At 43.2% G+C, this 24,507-nt stretch overlaps 1 protein-coding gene across 1 annotated transcript in view; it reads right to left on the reverse strand.

The window, feature by feature from the left end:
* CIRSR (corepressor of RBPJ and splicing regulator) overlaps positions 1-24,507 on the reverse strand; it is a 43,994-nt gene that overhangs the window by 11,388 nt on the left and 8,099 nt on the right. The window contains exons 4-7 of the mRNA XM_075933659.2: positions 24,077-24,090; positions 23,918-23,973; positions 23,475-23,523; positions 23,162-23,279 (exon numbers count right to left, since the gene is read on the reverse strand). Coding sequence (XP_075789774.1) covers positions 23,162-23,279; positions 23,475-23,523; positions 23,918-23,973; positions 24,077-24,090 — 237 coding nt within the window. The remainder of the gene's footprint in view (positions 1-23,161; positions 23,280-23,474; positions 23,524-23,917; positions 23,974-24,076; positions 24,091-24,507) is intronic.

Below are 24,507 nucleotides of genomic sequence, written 5' to 3' on the forward strand. Positions count from 1 at the left end.
ACTGTGCAAGATATCCACCTTCAGGCCTCCTACCTACTGGAGACTCACAACACCCTGGCAGACAGACTCAACAAAGCATTTTCCACCCACAAGTGGTCCCTGAGGGAGGATGCAGCCCACTATCTTTTCCACAGGTGGGGAACTCCCCACCTAGACCTGTTCACCTCAGATACCAACAAGTAGTGCGGCCGATTCTGCTCTTACATGAACTGGTGCCCAGGGTCAATGGGGGGATGCCTGTTAATGAGCTGGGTCCTTAGCCTCATGTATTCATTCCCACCAGTACACAAAGTCCTGTTGAGGATGCAGAGGTACAGGTCGTCCGTGATTCTGGTGGCCTCAGTGTGGCCGAGGTAGCACTGGTATACCACTCTGGTGTCACCGTCAGTGGAGGACCCCATCTCCTTGCTGCTCCTGCCAGACCTGTTGACACAGGAGCTGGACCAGGGTCACCTGTGCCACCCAAACCTGCAATCCTTCCACCTCAACCTGGAAAATCTGTAGTTGAGGGGTGGGGAATGTCTATGTTCAGACCCGGTTAGGTGGGTACTGATGGAACTAATGAGCTAGAATGGAATCTCTCTGAGCCATCCACTGACAGGCTTTATATGGGGCTATTCAGCCTTTTGCAAAGACTATTGTCTCCCAATTACTCACCAGGTGTGTGAAATTAAATAGGTGTCAAGGGGGAAAAAAAAAGTGCAAAAAAACCAAAAATCAAGTTTTGAACAATCTGAATAAATATCACTATAATTCTGTTGGCGTTTGTGATTTTACTAGTTGTTTAAGCCACCCATAAAGCATCTTTTTTTGTTGGCTCAGTTGCTATAAAGTGTCTACTGAACTGGTTTAATTTGATTCCCCCTCCTCTGCCCCCCACCCCAAGGAATATCCTTTTAAGGGATTTTTCTGGCAGCACACACCTAGTGGTATGATTCCTGTGGCACAAGGGCATATCAGAGATGGGGACATGTGGCTGAGTTCAAAGCACTCCAACTACTGTCTTCCAACTATTCTCTAGACTAGCAGTGGTCCGTAAAAGGTTGTTCAAAATTGCCATTAATCAGAGCAGTCTTTGTGGGTATCTGTCTTATGATACAGGTATGCTCAGTAACAGATGCAACAGAGAATAACAGTCCTCTTTTCCCTCATTTTCTTTAGATCGTCTTAGGCTGTACCTTCCAGCAGGTATTCCTGGGGGAGTTCTGCTCCACTGTGTGCACACAGTATTAATCTCCAGTGAAAATTTTTTTCCAGCAGAAAATCCATTGTCTGGGAGGTGCTGACGTTCCACCTTTCACCCATCAGGGGCCACTGTGATCCCCAAACAGCTAGCACCAAGCTGCTTTCATCATAGCACCTTGCCTATCGAGTCATTTTAGGACAGAGTGGAGTATATAAGGCTGCTAGGTGGTCACAAGCTGGAGTTCAGAGGGATACTGGGGTAAAAGAGACTGGGGTATGGACTCACAAGCTAGTGGGTAACAGGCTTGAGCCAGAAGCTGAATGGGAGGGACACTATAGGGCCACATGGGGATGGAGAGGTGCAGAGACACAGAGACAGGAACAGATGTGCCTGACCGAATGGGAGTCTTGGGTACAGGACACTCCCAAACCACCTAGCAATCCACCTTCCAACCACCACAGAAAACCTTTTTCATACTTCTCCCACCTACACTCAACAACCCTCCAGGTTTATTCCCACTGTGCTTACCCGTCCCTTAGCTCCTCCATTACCTCTGACTCCCCCAATCCTTTGCACTGCTTTTGAGGAGAATGGAAAACATGTGTCTGTATTGTAGTTTCTGTATTACTCGAAGTTTTGTATGAATATGCCTCGTAAGGAACCTACATGTCAGAAATACATTACCTTAATTTTTTTTGTTTCTGTAATGTTAGCTCACCAGTATTTTGAAGTAAATTATGCAGAATTTTTCAAATGTTGTGTGCAGAATTTTTATTTTTTTGGGGTGCAGAATTCTCTAAGGAGTAAAAGAGTTTTAGTTTAGAACTGGGGCAAGTGTTTTTCAGGAATAAACTTCTTTAGTTTTAAAGATCTCTCATGCCTTCTCTGCATATAATTATAAAAAAGAAAACACACACATTTTTTTCTTCTCCACTTTAAAAGCTTAGAAGCACATATACTACTATTAATTTCTGTACAAAGCTCCAATTGATTTTCGTTAGAATTTAAGGTCAAATGTATTACTCAAGTGATTGCTTAGAATCTGACAAACAGAACTATTTTAACTTTTCTGCTCTCTAAAAGCATAAGAAAACTCAGCAAGTTATGAAGTTTGCTAGTGAAAAAAAATTAAGAAAATAAATTACACCAGTAAGAGATTTAGACAATTTCCACTTTTTTGTTTAAAAGACATTATGGAGCTATGCTTATACCTCCGCCAACCTGTAATACTTCAGATTGGAAGCAGGTTCTACTATAATAATAAGTGCGAAAAAAAGGTAAGCATCATTAGATCTGTAGCTGGGTTAACAGTGAATTTGTACGAAAGATGCCTACAGCATGGAAAGTTTCCTTTTTTTTTTTTTAAGTCTATTTACATTGAAACATAAAATAAACTTTGTCCTTATTTTGAGCCTCCACATAATTCTGGTTGGGAAAACAGGCTGCTCAACCTGAAATTAACAGGTTTGCTCTAAAGACAAAGGAGAATTTTCTGCCAATTTTAAAGCAAACTGGTCAAACTGAATTATAAAGTGGATGAAAATTATTCATTTGGAATTCTGATAAATGTAACAGTGTTCTAGATCCCATTAGCTCAGCATTGTCTGGTTAGTACTCCTTGAAATTTTTCCCATACATTTAAATCTTCTCCAAATTTGTGCTCAGGCTATCCGAAGAAACTGCTTTGAAATGGAAAAATGTTACTAAGACAGTTGGGCTACATCTAAATTGGCATGATCTCGTGCAGATACTCTTTAACGCAAGAGTTCTTGCGTTAAAGTATTTGCGCAAGAGAGCGTCTACACTGGCATGTGCTTTTGCGCAAGAGATGTGGTTTTGCGCAAGAGCATCTGTGCTAGTGTAGACGCTCTTGCGCAAGAAAGCTCCGATGGCCATTTTAACCATCGGGCTTTCTTGCGCAAGAAATTCATGTTGCCTGTCTACACTGGCCTCTTGCGCAAGAACAGTTGTGCAAGAGGGCTTATTCCCGAGCGGGAGCATCATAGTTCTTGCACAAGAAGTACTGATTTCACACATTAGAACGTAAGTGTTACTGCACAAGAACTCCCCGCCAGTGTAGACAGGCAGCAAGATTGAGCCAATGTAGACACAACCTTGTAGTTCTGATTAAAGGTTATTATTATAGCACATGTATGAGAGAGAGTGTAAATCAGGATGACAGATATTAAGACCCTCAATGGAAGTGCCAAACTATTTTGCTGATTTAGCCTTGAATTAGATGAGGTGAAATGTTATTAGAATCAGCTAAGGAAGAAAAAATAAAACTGAGTTATTCTTTAAAATGATTGAGCTAAAAGGAGGACAGGAAATCTGAGGGAAGCCCTGGAGTTAAAAACAGTGAAAAGATGCTTGAGGGTTATTGGAAAACTGGTAAATAGAAGTCCTGCCTTGAGATTCTTACATGTTTCTAAACCTGCGGAATAAATGCACACTCCAGGAAGAAAGATAAATCCTGAACAAGCCCCTACTATGCATGTGTACCGTGTTCTGTGTGTGTGGGGGGAGGGGGGGGGGGAAATGGTGTAGGAATGTCACCCATTCACTGTGAGTATATCACCCAAGAATGCCTAGCTGCATTGTGTTTTAAGAATCCTCTCCGTAGTTGCCAAGCATTGGAGAGATTTTTCTGTCTTAAGATAAAGACCTATGTTTTTTGGACCTGTAGACTTGGTTTTAGTTGATGCAGGTGGTATTTCTTTAGTAATTTATAGCTGTGAAAATCAATGAAGTAGAGCTTGTCAGGCTTTTGGGTTGATTGATGGGTATCCAGCCATGTCCCCAAAAGGTTCTGGACTCATATTGCTCATTGAGAGAAATATGACTCCATATCAGTTTTATAAATTTTGCTAAAACAAAAATAAAGTCATAGGAACATGTAAGTAAACTACGCTATACTGTATTCATAATATTAAATTACCCAAGATATATGTTTGTACAGTGTCTAGCAGAATGGACTCCTGGTCCATGACTAGGTTTCTTGGGCGCTACGGTACCACTTAAATAAAGCAATACAACTATCAAACTAACAAATTGGCCTCTGTATTGGACTGTAGTTAAACCATTAATCCTTACAATTTCTAAGACTGTATGAGAAGGTGATTGTTTGGTTATAAATCCCAACTAAAAAAAATTTAACCAATGTCTATCAGGTTTATAATTTCAATGGCTAAGTAGTTTAATGAAAACAAATTATTCTCTAATGTCTGTAACACAATCTGAGAATTATAATACTCTGCCTTAGGACTTGACATTTCTGTGAGCTGTCTAACTCTTTCTACTCTTCTCCCCTCACTCCTGCCTGGAGATTACATAATACAGACATTAACTGCACACTTTTGATAAGCAGAAATTTGAAACTATCAGAATCTCAAGTGTGACAATCTCAAGTCTCAGATTTTTAAACACTGTCGATCAACTAGAATGGGTAATTTGATAAGGTAACAGTTAGGGCTGTTTCCAGATACCTTCCCATGCGAACAAAAACACCAAGAAGGAGCTAGATCTGCAGTTAAGGAGCCAGGCAGTGAAGTTCTGCAAGCAGAGCACTAGCAGATCTTCTTTGGGTGCAGGGAGACTGATCAAGGGCTGACATGGCCTCTTCATTGGTATTGTGACTTCTTCTCAAAGTTGCTGGCCTTATAGGATCTGGAACATCACTCTTCCCTCTCACCTGGCTTGTTGATCTGAAAGACTAGGTGTTTCAACTTTACCCTTGATTCTTATGGTTGGTGAGCTTTGCTCACTCCATCTTGCAACATTTTCCTCCAATGTCTTTGGGGAAGTCCAGTGTGAAGGCTATTTGGAGTCATGCAAATTGATGCAATTACGTTTGAATTAACTCACCCTTTGTGATTATTAAGTTCCACTTAAATCAGCAATTCACAACATATTTGATGTTTAGATAGCCGAGACTGACATTGGTAACTTGCCAAACTATATAAAAAACCTGGATACAAGGGACCATTTTGGAGAAACTGGTATAGGAGCTTGGTGAAAAGATCTTGAGATGATACTGTGTCACCAGTTTATGGAAAGTTAGACATTACAATTCTGATCACTTGGACACCTTTTCAATAGTCACTCAATATTCACTCATCAGTAAAATTGAAAATTATCTGTTTCATCATCACCACTTCTTAGTCTTCTTGAAACAAAGCAATTACAGCACTTGAACAATTATTATACCAGACAAACAATTTGTTGTCTGGAATCTACATCTTAACAGAGAAAAGTTACTTAAAAACCTTTGAAGACACCTATTCAAGCAATAAAAATTGTGAATTTCTATAAAGGTCTGTATAGCCATAAAAAATTATTGTTCTCATATGGCAATCAGGTAATTTCAGAATAGTACCAGATATTTTTTTCCTCTTCATGACAACAATTGGCTAAATTGTTTAGCTTTATGCATAATTAAAACAACATGATGGAGTCACACAGAAGAGGCTCCATATTAAGAATGTATCTAAAGATCCAACCTAAGACCCTTCTTTTCACAGTCCGAAAAACTATTTCCAGCTACGTCTCCAGTGATGTATCACTCCCATGGACTATTACCTAACAATTACTCAACACAAGTCAAACTGATCCCTCATAAAACTATGTTCTCTGTTGCCCCTCCCCCACCCCAATATTATCTTTCCATTGACTGTCACTGTTCACTTCTGGACTCCCAACAATGCTATTGTATAAGCAAAGGAAGACCTGGAAAAGTAAAAGGGGAAGTAAAGAATTATTGAGCTGGCCAGGTTGCAAGCATGTCCTTGGATGGACTCCACAGCTACAGTGACCCAGACAGCTCTGCTTCCTTCCAGCCTACCTTAGCATACTTCCTTAGTTGCTTAGCCTACCTATCTATCTGGTCAGTCATGGAGGCAGGGTAGCAGCAGCAAAGAATGGAAATAGCCAGGGTTCCCAATTTAATTCTCACTCATCCCCTCAGCAGAGCTGCGCAGCTGCGGCCTCAGCTGCTCCTGGGGGCAGGGCCACAGGCAGGTGACTGTCCACCCCAGGAGCAGCTGGGCAGCCACTATGCAGCCTGCATGGTGGCTGCCGGAGCTGGATCTTGGGCCAGGGTACTAAAAATAGCATCATGGCCCAGCTCCAGTCGCAGCACACAGGACAGCCACCCGCCACATGCCCAGCTCTTTTTTTTGGGGTGGGAGGGGAGAAGAGGGCGCTGTGGCTGTGTGGTGGCTGCTGGGACCAGGACCATGGTGCTAAAAATAGCACCACGGCCCCTGCTTCAGTTCTGGCACACATGGTGTGCTGACCCATGTGCTGGGACTGGCACTGGGCCATAGTGCAGTTGCTCCTGGGCTGCGGCTGCAGTATTAAAAATAGCACCATGGCCCTGGCCCTGGCTCTGGCACACAGGGCAGCCACCTGGCATGCTGCCCTGGCCATCAGGTGTTAGGATGGTAGAAAGTTAGGGAAGGGGAAGGTGGGGTGAGGAGAGAAAGGGGCTTGTGCTGAGGAGAGAAGAGAAGAAAGGGGAAGGCACCAAGGGGCAGGGTGGAGGAGAGAGAAATGCCAGGGGGCCAAGAGGAGACAATAAGGGAAAATGGCAGGAGTGGGAGTGGGGAAATGGGAGTAGAAGAGGAAGAGGGGAGGGGACAGGGTGATGCTGGGAGAAGAGAGGGGAGGGGCAGTTGGGGAAAGAGGAAGGAAGAGGAGTGGGTGATGGGAGAAGAGGGGTTGAAAGGAGGAAGGCAGGGATTGGAACAAATCACATGTGAGGACACAGAAGGGCATGAGGAGAACTAGGGTAGAGGGTGGTGAGGGGATGGGCAGGGAGAAAGAGGGCAAGGAGGGCAGGGGGAGTGAGGGAAGGGGGAGGCGCCAGGATGGTGCAGAGGGTAAGGGAAGGTGCAGGTGCCAGGGGGATTGTGGGGGTGAAGCAGAAGGGCAGACATGGGGAGGGATATTGGAGGGGAGGGAGGGGTATCAGAGGGCAGAGGAAAGTGGCAGGGAAGGTGGATAGAGGGAGGTGTTAGGAGAAGGGTTAGGGAGGGAAGGTAGACAAGGGAAGGCATGGGGGGAAGGGAAGGGCAGATGCAGGGGTCAGAGAGGATGGGGAGGTGGGGCAAGTCCCAGGAGGGCTGAAAGGAAGTGAGAAGGGCAGGACCCAGGACAACAGAGGAGGGTGAGGGGTACGGGGAGCAGCAGCAGGCACCAGGGGAAAGGATGGGGTGAGGGGAGGATGGGAGACATGGCAGCAGAGGGGAAAAGGGAGAAGTTTATAACTTGGGTGCCAAAGTGGCACACATATGAACAAACGCACATGACCTCAATACTGGTACACAAGACAAAACTCACTCCGCTCATGGATGGAAAATCTTAGAGGGAACACTGGAAATAGCTGGTGGAACTTAGCAGTTATATAAGCTTTTCCTTGTAGGGATCAAGCAGGTTAGAGATAGAGCTCTTACTTGCTGTAATATTTTAATAGAACATACAATGTGGCCTACATCTGAGTTGCCACATGAATGAATGTATGAAGTTTGGAGCAACTGTGATAAAGCTAGAACAGCTAAAAATCTCTCAGGTGAAGTTTCAAAGAAATACAGACAATTCAGATGGCCCAAGAAAAGTTAGGGTATTAAATGTGGAAATTGAACTCAATCAAGGAATTTTATTCTTGCTTCAAGAGCAACTATAACTGCACATCCACCAGTGCACCTCAGTAATATATATAACAATTAAATATATTGCTGTCAACAGAATTTTTCTGAAACTTATACAAGAGCCAATTATACTAGATTGAAATAGGGTTTCGTACTGGGATTTTTTGAACATGTTTCCAATATGATTCCATTATAGAACACACAGATTCTTCCTGGTATTTAACGGAGATCCATTTAGCAGAATTAATCTGATGATCTCTATTAAGAAAAGATAATGCTGAGATCAAAACTTCTCACAGGTAAAGGGAGATGGAACGGGAGGTTCTGGTTTGAACAGTTTTTAGATGAAATGTGGATTCTTTTTATGATAAAAGACAACCCTAAGGGTACGTCTAGACTACATGCCTCTGGCGATAGAGGCATGTAGATTAGGCTACCCGACAGAGTAAAATGAAGCGGCGATTTAAATAATCGCCGCTTCATTTAAATTTACATGGCTGCCCCGTTGAGCCGACAAACAGCTGATCAGCTGTTTGTCGGCTCAGCGCGATAGTCTGGACGCTCCCCTGCCGACATCAAAGGGAGTTGTCGACAATCCAGGTATGCCTCCTGGGATGAGGCATACCTGGGTTATCGACAACTCCCTTTGATGTCGGCAGGGGAGCGTCCAGACTATCGCGCTGAGCCGACAAACAGCTGATCAGCTGTTTGTCGGCTCAACGCGGCAGCCATGTAAATTTAAATGAAGCGGCGATTATTTAAATCGCCGCTTCATTTTACTCTGTCGGGTAGCCTAATCTACATGCCTCTGTCGCCAGAGGCATGTAGTCTAGACGTACCCTAAGATCCATTATTATAGAGCCTTCATAGATATATGCTGATGACGCAGATTAAAGACTAACCACTTGTGATATGGCATCCTTTGAATAACTAATTGTTTTTAGAATGTTTGGCAAAAGCAAGGTGACTACTCTCTCCTATCCAAAGAGTGCCTGACACTATCTGCTACTGTAATATTTCCAAAATGGTATTTTTTAGATCACTGCTGCACAGGAAGCTTGCTCTTTTATCTCAGAGGAAAACTGATGACTATCAATCAAAAATTTAGATTTAGTTCCTCTAGCAACTTAAAAAACAAAACAAAACAAAGATTTACTGGATTACCTAGTCAATGGGAACTCTGTACCTATGTTTACAAACCAGATGATCCTATGGAGTCCCTGTACTGGATTGCAATGGGAAGTGTTTACTTGTGCAGATTACTTGGATGAGTTGATCATATTATTGTCAGATGTGAAGTCACAAAGTCTTGCAATTCTGGGTGACTTCACTAACCATGGAGACAAACTCTTGCAGATTTACTCAAGAGCTCTTAAGAACCAAGAGCTGTCTCTGGTGCGCTTTCACTTAATATACCTAGTTGGCCACAGTATAGATTTTTTTGAGGGGGTTTGAATTAGAGAACCAGAACACTGCTTCCTATGGTTAGTCGCCAGGGCTCACAGTTTGAGGTGGAAGACTCGTTTTAAGTAGTCTGTCTTGGAGATTAATGAAAATTGGCTAGACTTTAAAACTCTTGGAGGAAGTATATTCTAAACCCAATGGACTATTCCAACAACAACTAATTGGAACACATTTTTCAATCTTTATAATAAAATACTCTCAAATGTCTCACCTCTCTGTGTCATTCCCAGTCACAGTCATCCTTGTGAATCTGAGCCACCTCCACTAATACAGAGTTGAGAATTTTTCAATCAGAATGTTTCTACTACTTCAGAGAAGACTGATTGGGTTCCAATGAAATTTGCACTTTGATGGAATAACTGTCATACCCACTGTAGGGAAAAATAGTAAGTGAAGCATCTTTTCTCTCTGACTTTAAACTAGTTTTATCTTTTGGGGTCCTGGAAGTGCTTCTTGAACATCAGATTACAGCCTCCATTTGGGTCAGTGTCTCTCCAGTGATTAAACTGAATGGGATGATACAATTATTGATGGAGCTAGTTGATGCTGCTTTGGAGACAAGAAGAATGCTAGAATTTCTTCAATAAGCAGTTATTAGGCTATTGTTTAAGAATCTGTCTCTTGGTGCAGATAATCTTGACAAGAATCGACCTGTCTCTAATCTCCCTCCTTGGGAGAAGGTTACTATGAAGGTTTTGGCCAAACAGCATTGCTAATACTGGTTAAGTTATGGAGACAACTTTGAGGCTTTTCCTCCTGGCAATGGACAGAGATGAAATATCTGTGGTGACTCACTAGGTCAGCAACCTTCATTTCCAAAGTCTTCGGTACTTAGTAAAGCATTGCTCCAGAAACTGAGAGATTTTCAAAAGTGCACACGTCAGGTAGGACCAAGTCAATGGGACATGTTTTTAATTCACTTTTGAAAATCTTTCTGAAAGACTTTTCCATTCTGATGCAGACCTTGCCACAATGATCCATGTGCATGTCATCTCTAGAACTGATTACTTATCTACAAAGCTTCCCTTGAATCTTTCTGCTGGATTTCATCCCACATGGAACATAGCTACCCACTTAGGTGGTGCTTCACAGTTGCTTCTGCATGCAATTGGCAGCAATGGTTTTTAACTATAAGGATCAACATTTGATTGTTTTCAAACTGCAATCAGTATTATGTCAGTTATCAGTAAGTCTGAGAAATGAAACTAACAGAATCATGAAGTGGACAATTGTTGAACTTAGGGATGGAGGACTTTTGCTATCTTACAAAACAGTAATGAAGATAAGAATGTTAAGTCAGTAGTCTGCTCTCCTTGGGTTTGAGTCCTGGTTATCTGAGCAACTACTCATCCTTACATTATATTATGGCAACTGAGATCAGCTAAAGCACTTGAACTAATATCCCTCTTGATTTAAATACGAGAAGGCTAAAGATTGAAAATACCCTATGAGGGAATCTCTCCAGTAGAGTTCACTTCTCCCCCATGTTGGTTTGACAAAAGCAAAAGGCCAATATAATCAGTTATGTTTTAGCCACAAGGTATATCTGGGATAGTATTGAAAGTTTTACTTTTATGAGTGGTGAGGAAATGGTCTATTGACATCTTAAAGCTCTGTTACTATATTAAACAATGAACAGTGAATTCATCGATGCTTTTAAGAAATCAAATTATATTTAATGCCCACACACCATAATATTGAGAATTTTGAAGTAATCTAAAATCTGACTGGTGACCAGGCTAAGTAAAGATTTTGTTAGGATCCCACTGTTTACAATCAAAGTGCTCAGCTGCAGATCTTTAAGGAGGGTTTTATTTTCTATGCATTTTCTCATGGTACCTAAATACAGATGACTATTTATACAAATGTTCATGGTAGTCACATTAAACAACTATTTCTTAATAAAACACTCCTCTAGATTAAATAGAACACTTAGAATTAAGTTCTGCTTTCCTACTGCATGCAAGCAGATTTTATTTGCTAGAAAACAAAAACTGATTAAAAGTACCATGTTGCTCACTGCTTTCTGGAGCAGAGTGTTAATTCTCTAGAGATGTTTCTAAGCTTTTTAGAATAAATTGATCCTGTTGCAATTCTTCTATCTCTAACAATTTGCATTCTAAATATAACATTATTACACCATCACAGGTGTGCAAAGACATCCATTTCTTCCAGTGGAATTAGTTGGTAATTTATTTTACATGTCATCCAAATTTGAAACTAACTTTGGTGTTTTATTATGACCTCTTTTGTTCCTCCAAAAGTAAATGCCATTCCTGAACTTCTGGCATATTTTAAATCTATGTACACCACTTACTGTAAATGAAATTTTCAATTAAGAGACCACTGATGTATTCAGAAATTAAAAGCTGCTGTTCGAATTCCATTAAGCATCAAAAGAACAGATAATTGACAGATGTTGTTAGCTAATGAAAAAAATAAGGGTTATATACAATCAAGCAAACTTTTGTGTGGTTATCTGTACTTTTGTGTGTAATTATTAAATAAAAATAGATATACACAAAGAATACCAATTTGTAATCACAACTGATATATAGTATTGCATATAATTTTTACCTTTTTTTGCTTATGAACTTTAGAAGTTATGATTGTACCAGTAAAAACATTCTAAACCAGCCTAGCCTGAAGAAGCATTTTGATTGCCTAATTTAACTTTGTAAAGGAGTAGTAGTAAATCTTATAGTTGGTCTCTGTAAACCTCACAGCTGGATCATTCTAACACTACCTTGCAGTTTCCAGTGATCAAAGTAAGTTACTTTATATATCAATCTAAGAATTTCATAATGGAAATAATGCAACACCAGGGGGTGCAGTTATCATGAAATAATTACACTCCTGGGAGATTACAGATAAGGCTGTACCCCAGGGGTGTGATTATCCCATGATAACCACATCCACTGAAATTGCCTTATTGCAAAAATAATCTCTATTCACTGGTGAGATATTATTCAATAGGTGAATTTTTTTAAAGATTTTTTTATATTTTTAGCTTAAATCAACTGAATTAGTATAATGGTCTATTTGCAAAGAAAAATAAAATGAAACTAACTCAGCACTGGGTTGTTATTGTTTCCTATTTTCTGTAGAATAGTCCTACTTTTTTGGATCTTGAGGAAACAGCTGTCTCCTCTCACAGGGCAGGACCCTAATTAGCAGTAGATGTGCTTTAATCTTGATAGGCCTAATCTTGAAGCATTTCCAGATGAAGAATCCTCACTGAAGTCTATAGAGATCCATATATGGAGCAGATATGGCATTCATATCGACAAATGGCAACCCAAGTGATAATTCCAATGCAGACTTCTTAATATACCACAACTAATGTCTCAAATGCCTTTTTATTAACTATTAAAACTATGAAGAACTATTTCCGTTTTTATAGGAATGATAGTAACTGTTGTTGAATTGCAACTTAATACTTTACACTTGCATAGTACTTTTTATGTACAAAATGCTTTTCAAATATTCTTGAATCAGTCCTTTCAACACCTTTGTGAGCTAGGTAAATGGGACCCCAGTTTTATATAGATGGGGAAACCCAAGCAAAGCTTTTAAATGCCTTGACCACACAGTTAGTCTCCTTTTCATTAACTTCAACTCAAAGATTCCCTTTGAGGCTGAAATTAGTTTCTGCCTAGGGGAGACTTTTTTCGGGTTTTACAGTGAAAGGGCAGTTCATGTAGGAGGAATGGGAATGAGAAATTCCCTTTCACCTATTTTGGGGATGGGACAAAGGAACCACATTTTTTATTTTCTTTTTTTAAATTAGCACTGTACAAACATTTCTATCCTCCCTCAATCCACCCCCATCCCCAAAAGTTCTCATATGTCTAAAACAGGCTTAAGAATGTAAGAATGGCAATACTGGGTCCATCTAACCTAGTGTCTCATCTTCAGACAGTTGCCAGCACCAGATGCTTCAGCAGAATGAACAAAACACAGCAATTTTTGAGTGATTCATCCCATCACAGTGTCCTATCTAAACTAATTCATGGTAAAACTAACTGCTCAACACAAAGCAACATTCTAGGAAAGTTATTTATATAAAATACACACAGACACCCCAACAAAACTCAGCAAAATAAAAACTTAAGTGACCTGTTAAGCATCTGAAGAACAAAATGAGCAGGATTTTAAAGAGAAAACTCTAGCAATAGGCTACTCTAAAACTATCAAGATATTTCAGAGTTGAAATGTGAGAATTGTGTTTGACAGCAAATCTTCATGAAATGTATTATTTACAGTTCTACTCATCCCTTTGCCCCAGTCTCTTCAATAAGATCCTCCCAGCAATGCCCGAATGAAAACTTTTGCAGTATTTAAATTGTAAATAAATAATTTTTGCTTTCAGTTAGATTTAGGGGCCTTGGGCACTTTCTAAAATTTTGCCCTTAACTTTATCAGATGAAGAATTAACATTTCAAATAACATGATATTTGAAACACAGATATCATGGAGTACTACCCATAACCCTAGACACATCTTAACATGGTAGTCTAGTTATTCAATACCCCTCTCTTATTTTGTTTCCCAAAAAGGGAAACCTTTGATAAAGTGCAATGTTCAAAATTTCTCTTAAATAAGGCAAGTGACAATTCTATCTCCATATTGTACAGTAAAGGTTTGGTAGTGACATAGTGTTGCCATTTTATTTTACACAGTAGGCCTGGAAGGAAACATCTGTCCTGTGTTTAAGAACCCTTATACTCTACAGAACTTTAAATATTTTAGGACTAGGTTATAGCATGACAGATTCCGTACACAGCAACACAGTTATTGCATGGTTACTAATCATGTGGGTGCAGTAAGTTTCAACCCTTCTTCTGAGCAGGCTGTTAACAAGTTACCACTACTGATGTATTTTATAGATAAGACTATTGAAGTGTCTGTGTAAATGTATGGAGTCAGTAGTGATTAAGACAGGGCATTCCTTGTCTTTCTGTGATCCTAAAGTACATCTAAATTTCAACTAGGAGGTGCATTTCACATCTCAGGTTGATTTACCTGACCTAGCTCTGCTCAAGTTGGTGGAGAGGAGCTTAAACTGGGAGTTGCCTGCCTCCTATTTGAGTGTTATAACCAGCAGGCTACAAAGTCACTTATATTGTTTTGTTTGGCCCAATGATTTTTTTCATTATTTATTCCAAGCGAAACAGCTTCAACATGGGATGACAGCGCAAGCACGATAGTAACACTAGCTTAATGGTACGTAACTCAATTTTTAAAAATGATTTACCCAAAGGGGAACAGCTTCAACAGAAGAGACTCAGAACATCTTATATGCCAGTGGCTATGGCACACTCACTTGAGAGGCAGCAGATCCCTTTTTAAATCTCTCCTCTTCAGATGCAGGGTGAACTTGGGATTCTCCCCATTCCAGGTATACACACTAACCACTGAACTAAAAGTTATGAGGGAGGGCCTCCATCTCCTCCTTCCCTGGCATTTTGTGCAAGTTTCTCTGTAGGGGTTCAATCAGATAGGCAAGGTTAGGACTCGCAAGTAAGTTAGGTAAAGCAATGGCATCTTCCTCTGGTTCATGCATCACTTAGAATCTTAGGCGCCTGGTGTGGGGTTACAGCGTGCATGTGCAGAGACAGATGCACAGGCACATAGGGAACTTTCACTGGAAAAATTTGGGAGCCGGGAGAGTTTAGGTGCCTACAGAATTTGGAGACAGGTAAATAGAGGCTTTGTGAATCCCAGTGGAGCCCGATGCTGGGATTTAGATGCCTAAAGTGGCTATTAGGTATCTAAGTTCCTTTGTGAATCTAGTTCCTAGAACAGTGGTTCTCAACTTAACATTGTGGGCTGATCATGTATGTTATGTGGGCTGTATCCACAGTATGTATACTACCTGTATGGCTCAGAGGATGTCATGTGGGCCACAGCTGTGTGCTGACTGGGTCGCAAGTGGACTGTGGAGTGAAAACCACCAGTCTAGAACTTCACAAAATCTTAGTTTTAAAACTCCACCAAAAGTAGTTTTCCATAACCCTCTGCTGGGGTTTAGCAATCAAAACAAATGGAAGTGCTTTATATGGATTTCTATGAGCTTTCTAAAATTAAAAGTAGATAGCATTTGTTTGCTATGTACTGAAAAGTCACAAGCGATCTCAACCTTTGGTGTGACAGGGTGTCGGGGACCCACGAAGAGGGTCTTACACCCTGCACTAAAGCGGCATCTGGCCCCGGCGCTTGCACCGGGGTGTTGCAGGCCGGCCAGCAGCCCAGTGGGGGTGCGCCTGCGTGGGAGCGCCACAGGCAGCCAGCCGACCAGCGGGAGTGCGCCTGCACCAGCGTCCCAGCTAGATGGCACTGGCTTTGAAAAGCGGGACACTCCCTCGCTGGAGGGAAAGTCTAGTGGAGATGGACCGGTGGGAGGTCGGGAACAGGGGCGAGGCAGGTCCCAGATCCCGAGGGAGCTAGCCCAAGAGGGCTCAGCAGGAGGGGAGGAAGTAGCCCAGGACGGTGTGAAGGATTGCCCACAGGCCGGTGAGTGGGGGAATGACCCCACCGGCCAAACAGGCAGTGACTGTGCTTGTTCTTAGGGTCCTGGGCTGAGGTCTGGAGTGAGGATGGGCCCAGGCCTCCCTCCTCTCTCTGCGTGAAGGAGACTCAGGACCAGGTCAAGGGACTTGACCAAGGCAGTTCCGCGTCAGCAGGGATTTTTGACTATTAGCTGGGGTAGACACACTGAACAGGGCGGTTCCCCCCATCAGGGGCGGGGAGACCTTGTAACACTTGGATTTTTAACTAATGTTCTCTTCATTAAAAAGGGACAGATTTTTCAGTTATTAGAAAGAAAGTAGTGACAATTTATTCAGAGCCTGAATTTTTTTGGGGGGGAGAGGGGGAGGGAAGAGGAGTCAAAGATGACCACAATTATGTGCCTGGGCAGGAGGAAAGGTAGTGAGTGCAATTGTCAACAGAGGGGGCAAGGACTAGTAGAGGGAAAAAAAGTAAGCAAACTAATGAGGGAAAACAGCAACAGTCATGGATTCCAGGTATGCCTGTGTGTGTACACTAGTAATTAATTTAGAATTCATATTAAATCTACAGAGCATATGACTAGTGATAAGTACATAGATTCAGAACACAAGAATCAGGAAATTCATTGGAAAGTCACAGCAACTAACTTAGGTCCCATTTGCATATGCACTTATTACAGACAAGGGATGTCCGGGACGCAGTAGAAACCAGGTGTGTCTGGGAGCCAAACAAATGGCTGATGCGCAGAGAAAAATGCAGGGAACCAATCAGGGGATCTGCAACTGGCGTACTGCGAACAACATATTGATAGAGGCTCCTGAGGGATTTTAAGGAAAAAACAAAAACAAAAACAACAAAAAAAACCCAAACACACCACGCTTGCTAACTTTTCATAACTGCTCTTTGAGATGAGTTGCTCGCATCCATTCCAATTTAGCCATCTGCTTGCCCCAAGTACTACCCCCAAAAATATTTTCCCTTTGTGGTAGCTAACAAGTTGGCTCTATTACCCTGGAGTTGAGCTCTAATAGCAACACGTCTTTAAATGTTTATTTAATATGAAATCAAATAAAAAGAAAATTAATACTTCAAAATTTTCAGTAGCCATTTGATACCCTCGGAGCAGCTGGGAAGCCACCATGTGGCCCTCACCACAGCTCCATCCCTAAGGACAGATGCACTGTGGCCTTGACCCCAGGAGCCGTCGGACTGTAGCCCCAGATCCAGCTCTGGCACACAGGGCAGTAGCCCACCACGCGGCCCCTCACCAAGAACAGCCAACAGCCATCACATGGGCCTGGCCATAGCTCCAACTCTGAGGAGAGCAGGGAGATGCTCCACTGTGCAAAGGCTTTTTTTTTTAAAAGCAGCCCGCATGACCCACCAAAGCTGCTGCCACCACCAGCTTACCCACTCCTGCGCAGTTCTGCTAATGAATGAAAGGCAATGTGGACTGTATAGGCAAATCCCTTTCTGTGCAGACCAGATTGAGAATCTCCTCCACTTTGCTAGGTAAGTGGCTCTAGTGGATGGTTTTCTGTTTCCTAATAGCACCCTGTGAACAAGCCTGCAGTGAGCTAGTTGTTGAGATAAAGAGACTTGAGGTTCAGTCGAGGTAGGCGATGGTGGGTCCTGGTAAGATCAGTTCTGGAAATCGAAACAGGTGGATTGATCGTTCCATTGAGAGGTTCAGGAGGATGGTGAACCAGTGCTGAAGAGCCAGGCCAGAACTATCAGGTTAAGACACAGCCCAACACTTCTGTCCTTCAGCAGGACTTTGCATCTGAGGTGAAAGGGAGAGAATGCATAGAAGAGATGGATGTCCAAGGGTGAAGAAAGGTGTCTGCAAGTGAGTCCACACCATGACTGAGCAAGGAGCAGAACTGAAGACCCTTTGTGATGAGCTTTGTCCCCATGTGAGCCCCCCAAACCCATTGCCAAAATGTCTGTAACGAGAGACACTGACTAGCACCGCAAGAACGGGACTCCTGCATCTACTGCCCACTGGTCCAACTACCAAAAAAAGGTGGTGCTCACTGAAGGAGGAAGGGAGACAACCATATCCAAATGCTGTCAGTCTAGCCCAGATACTGATTCCAGCCAAGTCGAGAGAGGCCCAAGTCAGTCTTGTGTGTTGCACCACATAGTAACATGATGTCATATGCTCTAGAGCTTTAGGCAGTTTCTTTCTGTGGTAATGGGGTGATTTTTTAGGGCTCTGAGCACCCCTACAGCTTGGGATCTGGTTTCTGGGAGGAAGGCTCTGACCTCGACTGAGTCTTCTGTCCTTGTCCTCCTTAACAGAGGGCTTGAATTCCTTGCTGATCTTGCAGTGCTCCTGCATATGGGCTTCCTCCCGACAGTTGAGGCAGCTTGGGGTAACTAATAGACACAGCTTATACCCCAGGGACTGTGGCATGCTCCAGTGTTGGGGAAGAGTCAATTAACTGAAACTTAATCACTATAATTAACTATATACAGTTAAAAAAAAAAAGTCCACTGAGAGACTTACTTCTGGGAAAACACAAGGATGAGCTGAAATGTCAACAACTCTTATGGGCAGAATGAACTGAGGTGGACACAGGTATGCAAGGCCCTATCATCACTGACAACACGAATCCAGGGAGCACAGATACAGCACGACTCATATAACCGAGGGAAAAATTGTACTGGACGAGCACACACCTTCATTGGAATGGACATGAGCAAGTGTTGGAAGAATGCTAAATATGGAACTGCACAGATCTCTGAACCAAACTCGTTTTCTCCTTAGAGAGGTTCAGCAAGGGTTCCTGGAGTTGTGAGGCTAGCATAATTGCTGGAGTGTAGCTCTACAGTGGTGGCTCTACTGCTGTGGTGGAAGACAATTATTCCCTCCCCACATCTCACTTTTGTGAGCTCTGCCCTGAGTTTAGGATTTAGCTCTTATTTTCTTGTTTTACTTGGATACAGCATTAGCTTTAATACACTGTGGCTGAGTGATGGCTGCTATGGGAATAAATCAATTTCATAACTACAGGCAGTCCCCGAGTTACGTGGATCTGACTTATGTTGGATCCGCAGTTACGAACGGGGTTTGCTGCCCGTCTCCCTGGTCTGCTGGAGACCAGCAGACCAGGGAGACGGGAAGCAAAGCCTCTGAGGACGCCGGCAGCGGGACAGCCACGGCGCGTCTGGGCTGTCAGCTGCCCGCATGCTCCGCGGCTTTGCTCCACGTCTCCACGGACCAGGGAGGCGGGGAGCAAAGCCGGGGAGCACGCGGGCAGTGGACAGCCCAGACGCACCGCGGCTGTCCCGCTGCTGGCGTGTTCCGCGGCTTTGCTCCCCGTCTCCCTGTCTGCTGGAGACCAAGAGACCAGGGAGATGGGGAGCAAAGCGGAGCAAAGCCGCGGAGCACGCAGGCAGCGGACAGCCCAGACGCGCTGCGGAGCATGCGGGCAGCACGCAGGCAGCAGGACAGCCGCGGCGCGTCTGAGCTGTCTGCTGCCCGTGTGCTCCACGGCTTTGCTCCAGACGCCTGTGGTACAGCAGCTGGAGCGCTGCTGGTTGGTCCCGTAGCGCCTCTCTGGGCACTACTGGACCAACCCTGCAGCACCCCAGCTGCTCTGCCCCAGGCGTCCTGATTCAGCCACTGCTGGTCAGTTTCAGCAGCAGCTGAATCAGGACGCCTGGGCAGAGCAGCTTGGGTGCTGCTGTGTTGGTCCAGTAGCGCCGAGGAGCGGCGCTACTGGACCAACCCAGCAGCACCCAAGCTGCTCTGCCCCAGGTGTCCCCAAGTCAGCAGCTGCTGAAACTGACCAGCGCTGACTACAGGAAGCCCGAGGCAGAGTTATTCTGCCCCGGGCTTCCTGGAATCAGCCGCTGATCAGTTTCAGCAGCAGCTGACTTGGGGACGCCTGGGGTTCTTAAGTTGAATCTGTATGTAAGAACTGGCGTCCAGATTCAGCCTGGTGAAACTGATCAGCGGCTGATTCCAGGAAGCCCGGGGCAGAGCAACTCTGCCTCGGGCTTCCTGTAGTCAGCCGCTGGTCAGTTTCAGCAGCGGCTGAATCTGGATGCCAGTTCCGACTTACATACAGATTCAACTTAAGAACAAACCTACAGTCCCTATCTTGTACGTAACCCGGGGACTGCCTGTACTGATATTCATCTTTCCATGTTACATATTGCATTTATATAGAAGGAATTTTCAAAATCAGTACATGAAGGCTTTACACTGCCTTTATTAAATCAATGGGAACAGAATTAAACCACCACTGAGAGCTTTGGAAAATCCCAAGAATAGTACTTTGCATGTAATTTCCTTTTAAAAAAATTAGAAAATTAAGTAAAATACCAGTGTGTCTGATATATAAATCACATTATTTAGATCACAAATGCAATCACATTTTAAATATGCGCTCTAGATTTACCCCCACCCTGACCAGACATGCCCATACTCTCTCTATTTTAAAAGGGCATCAGGAGTTGCTTAGGAACACACACCACCTTTTAGAGTCTAAAGCTGAAAATTTCAAGACGTGATCATGCTGGAAAATATATTTTCCCACTCCTCTACCCCACATACATATTAGTAAAACTTTCCAATCAGAATTTCTTCTAAGATGTAAAACTTCCAAGCATGAGAAAATTATTTTGTAATGTTATAAATCATGAAACACACAGGTTCAGAAAGACCACTCTCTCTCTCTCATCTACAACTATAAAGTTATTAGGACGTGGATATAATCTTTGGACAATGCTTAAAAACAAAGCAGCATGAGATGCACTGTTTCTTGAAATAAAACTTTATGGCACTTCCCTTGAATAAAGAAACACCATATACAGGCAGTCCCCGAGTTACGCGGAATCAGCCGCTGATCAGTTTCAGCAGCAGCTGACTTGGGGATGCCTGGGGTTCTTAAGTTGAATCTGTATGTAAGTCAGAACTGGCGTCCAGATTCAGCCACTGTTGAAACTGATCAGTTTCAGCAGCGGCTGAATCTGGACGCCAGTTCCGACTTACATACAGATTCAACTTAAGAACAAACCTACAGTCCCTATCTTGTACGTAACCCGGGGACTGCCTGTATAACTTTTTAAATTAGTCCCTTTAGATAAGACAGATCATCAATAGTCTGACTGCAGAAAGAATTAATAGTTATTACATGAAAGCCACATAGTTCAGCTTCTATCTCTGGCCTCCCTCCTCAGAGAGTTAACCAAGATGCCAACTGTAATGGTGTTTCTGAATAAATGAATTGAGAATGCATTTCATTCTAAGACTAGGATTCTCTATGATCTGGAGTAGAACGTGCCACAGAACAACAACTTCTTCACGTTTTTATAAATACACCTCTTCGGTGCAACCAGAATCGCTCTTAGATATTTCATTATGACTGAAAGTGTCACAATCTTAGGTCAAATTGCTGAAGACAAAAACTGATTTCCCCTTCAAGCACTCCAAGCTAATACACTGTGGTATGTATTAAACACATATGCTTCTGATTAAAGGATGGTATGATCTAAAAGTAAAGTCTGTGTTTCTAGTAAACAAGAAAGATGACAGAGCAAAATCACTACAGGCAGTCCCCGACTTACGCGGATCCCACTTATGTCGGACCCACACTTACGAACGGGGCTTTTCTCGCCCCGGAGCTCACGGGCGGCGGGTCGCCACCCGTGTCCTCCGGGGCGAGAAAAGCTTCTCTCGGCTCCCCGGTCTGCTGGGGGGGTCCGGCAAAGCTGCTGGATACCCCCCCCCCCAGCAGACCAGGGACACCCGAGCAAAGCCGCCCAGGCGGCGGGAGTCCCGCTGCCTGGGCGGCTTTGCTTGTTTGCCCCGGAGCAAAGCCGCCCAGGCAGCGGGACTCCCGCCGCCTGGGCGGCTTTGCTCCTGTCCCCCTGGTCTGCTGGGGGGGTCAAACAAAGCCACTGGACCCCCCCAGCAGACCAGGGACACCCGAGCAAAGCCGCCACCTGGGCGGCTTTGCTCCCGGGCAAACGAGCAAAGCCGCCCAGGCGGCGGCTTTGCTCTGGTGTCCCTGGTCTGCTGGGTGGGTCCAGCGGCTTTGCTGGTCCCCCCCAGCAGACCAGGGGGACGGGAGCAAAGCCTTGGAGCACGCCCGCAGCGGGACAGCCCAGGCGCACTTGGGCTGTCCCGCTGCGGGCGTGTTCCAAGGCTTTGCTCCTGTCCCCCTTGTCTGCTGGGGGGAGGTGCAGCTTGTGCTCCCCCCCCCCCCTCGCCCAGCAGACCAGGCTTTTCTTGCCTACCCCTGGGGTAGAGCAGCTGGGGGCTGCCGGGTTGGTCCCGCAGCGTTGCTCCGGACCAACCCGGCAGCACCCCAGCTGCTCTGCCCCAGGCGTTCTGATTCAGCCACTGCTGGTCAGTTTCAGCAGTAGCTGACTCAGGACGCCTGGGGCAGATCAGCTGGGGTGCTGTTGGGTTGCTCCAGTAGCGCCGAGGTGCCGCGCTACTGGAGCAACCCAGCAGCACCCCAGTTGCTCTGCCCCAGGCGTCCTGATTTAGCCGCTGCTGAAACTGACCAGCGGCTGACTACAGGAAGCCCGAGGCAGAGTTGCTCTGCCCCAGGCTTCCTGGAATCAGCCGCTGATCAGTTTGAGCAGCAGCTGACTTGGGGACGCCTGGGTTTCTTAAGTTGAATCTGTATGTAAGTCAGAACTGGCATCCAGATTCAGCCGCGGTTGAAACTGATCAGTTTCAGCAGCGGCTGACGCCAGTTCCGACTTACATACGGATTCAACTTAAGAACAAACCTACAGTCCCTATCTTGTACGTAACCCGGGGACTGCCTGTATTCTTGAAGCAGTAAAAACCGCATACAAAAGGAAAAGGTAACAACTAAGCCTCAATTACTTGTCAATTTATTTAGGCACTTCAGAGATCTAAGAAATTAAGATAAACTGTGTCACCACTACAAATTAGTGTTCCCTACTTCTCATGACCCTGTGGTTTGTGTCTATATACATTGATTATGATGGCCCATTTAACTGCTTGGTTTATCAACATGGAAGCATCTTTTTTCCATTCAGAACTGAAGTGGACATCACAAAGCTGCATCACAAATAGATGCCTATAAAGAGGGGCAAAACATTATCACCAGGACCATGTTCTGGGAATTTTCTCTTCATTTGTTACTAGTTGGATAATTGGATCTTTGGAATCTTTGATCTTGTTAACAGGCAAAACATTCTGAATCAAGGATTCTTGATTCCTATTTCATCTACCATTTGAAACATAATTTACCTGTACATTCAACATTTAGATCCAAGAACTGCCTTCAAGATTTATGGCCAGTCCTTTCTGAGGCAGACAATTAAAAAACATTTTAAATTAATTTCTGGTGCCTACCTGATCCATCACTGGAAACTGAACTTGCATTAATTCCAGAAAGACCAAACAAAGGACATTCTCGGTCAGTGTTTACATGACCCCACTTGTGGCATTTAATACACCTCACATTCCGCACCTGATGTATAAACGGTAAAGACATAATTAAGTTAACTCTACAACTTCATATCTTCTAGCAGCTTGCTACATTCTTTTGTCTAAGCAGGTGTTTTAACTTACCAAATAAGATATGGTACAATTTATGTCAATGTCATGTAGTTTGACAAACATTTGAAATATACACAGGACTCTTTCAAAGGTAAATGTAACTTGCCTGGATACCAAATGGTTGATCTCTGATGTTCATGTCATCCTTAGCATATCTGTTACATGCAAAAAAACATATTAAAGTCTCAAGATTTATACAATCAATTAATACGAAAATCTTTTCAAACTATCATATACAAAACTAGTCTAGAACATCTCAGTAGATGTACAGGTTGCATATTTATTTCAATAACAAAGTTTCTCAAACAATACACACAAGTGGGAGGAATTTCATACAACTCAAAAAGGTACACTTAAGTGTCAGCACTAAAATAGATGTTTTTTCAAATATGCATCCAGGACACCCTCCTTCCCCCAAAAAAAGCTGATGAAAGAATGTCTATATTTTAGTTTTTAAAAACTTGACCAACCAGCCATGAGACTACGACAGATAAAGCACAACATAAAAACTAGCTGAAAATTGATTTTAGCCAAGTAAATAGTTCTTACTTTTCTCGTGGCGCTACTTTTTGCCATTCAAATTTATATTCAGTCTCTCCTTCTTGCTATAAAATATAAAATACAAGAATGTTGACAATCTCATATCAAATATAAAAGGTATATTAAGTAATTGTAAAGAAATTGTTAAAAACCGATGTGTTGGATTACCTCTTTGGTTTCTTCTACGAAGACCAGAAAAAAATGAAAAAACAAACAAAACAAAACAAAAAGAGACAAGGCATTAATCACAGACATAGCCTGTCATGGATAAAACATTTTAATGGTTTATAGTATTGTAATACTGCACCTTATTTCAGAAAATAGCTTATGCAAAATAAACATAACATATTTCTTGCATATTGACTTATAAACTTTGTAAAGCCATAAACATCCTTAAACATGGGGATAACATTTCCTTCCCTCAGAATTTTCAAACTAACACAAAGAAGCAGGAGAACACAGTTGAAGTTCTATAAACACTTTTGCAACTTGCTTTTGAACTCCTCATTCATTACTAGTAAATACTGGCACATTAAGTTTTGTATCTAGGGCCTTTATCCTCCTGTCATTTATGCACAAGCTTAACTTCACTATTGTGA

The sequence above is a fragment of the Pelodiscus sinensis genome, chromosome 7 (assembly GCF_052426305.1).
Source record: "Pelodiscus sinensis isolate ZL-2025 chromosome 7, ASM5242630v1, whole genome shotgun sequence".
Lineage (NCBI taxonomy): Eukaryota > Metazoa > Chordata > Testudines > Trionychidae > Pelodiscus > Pelodiscus sinensis.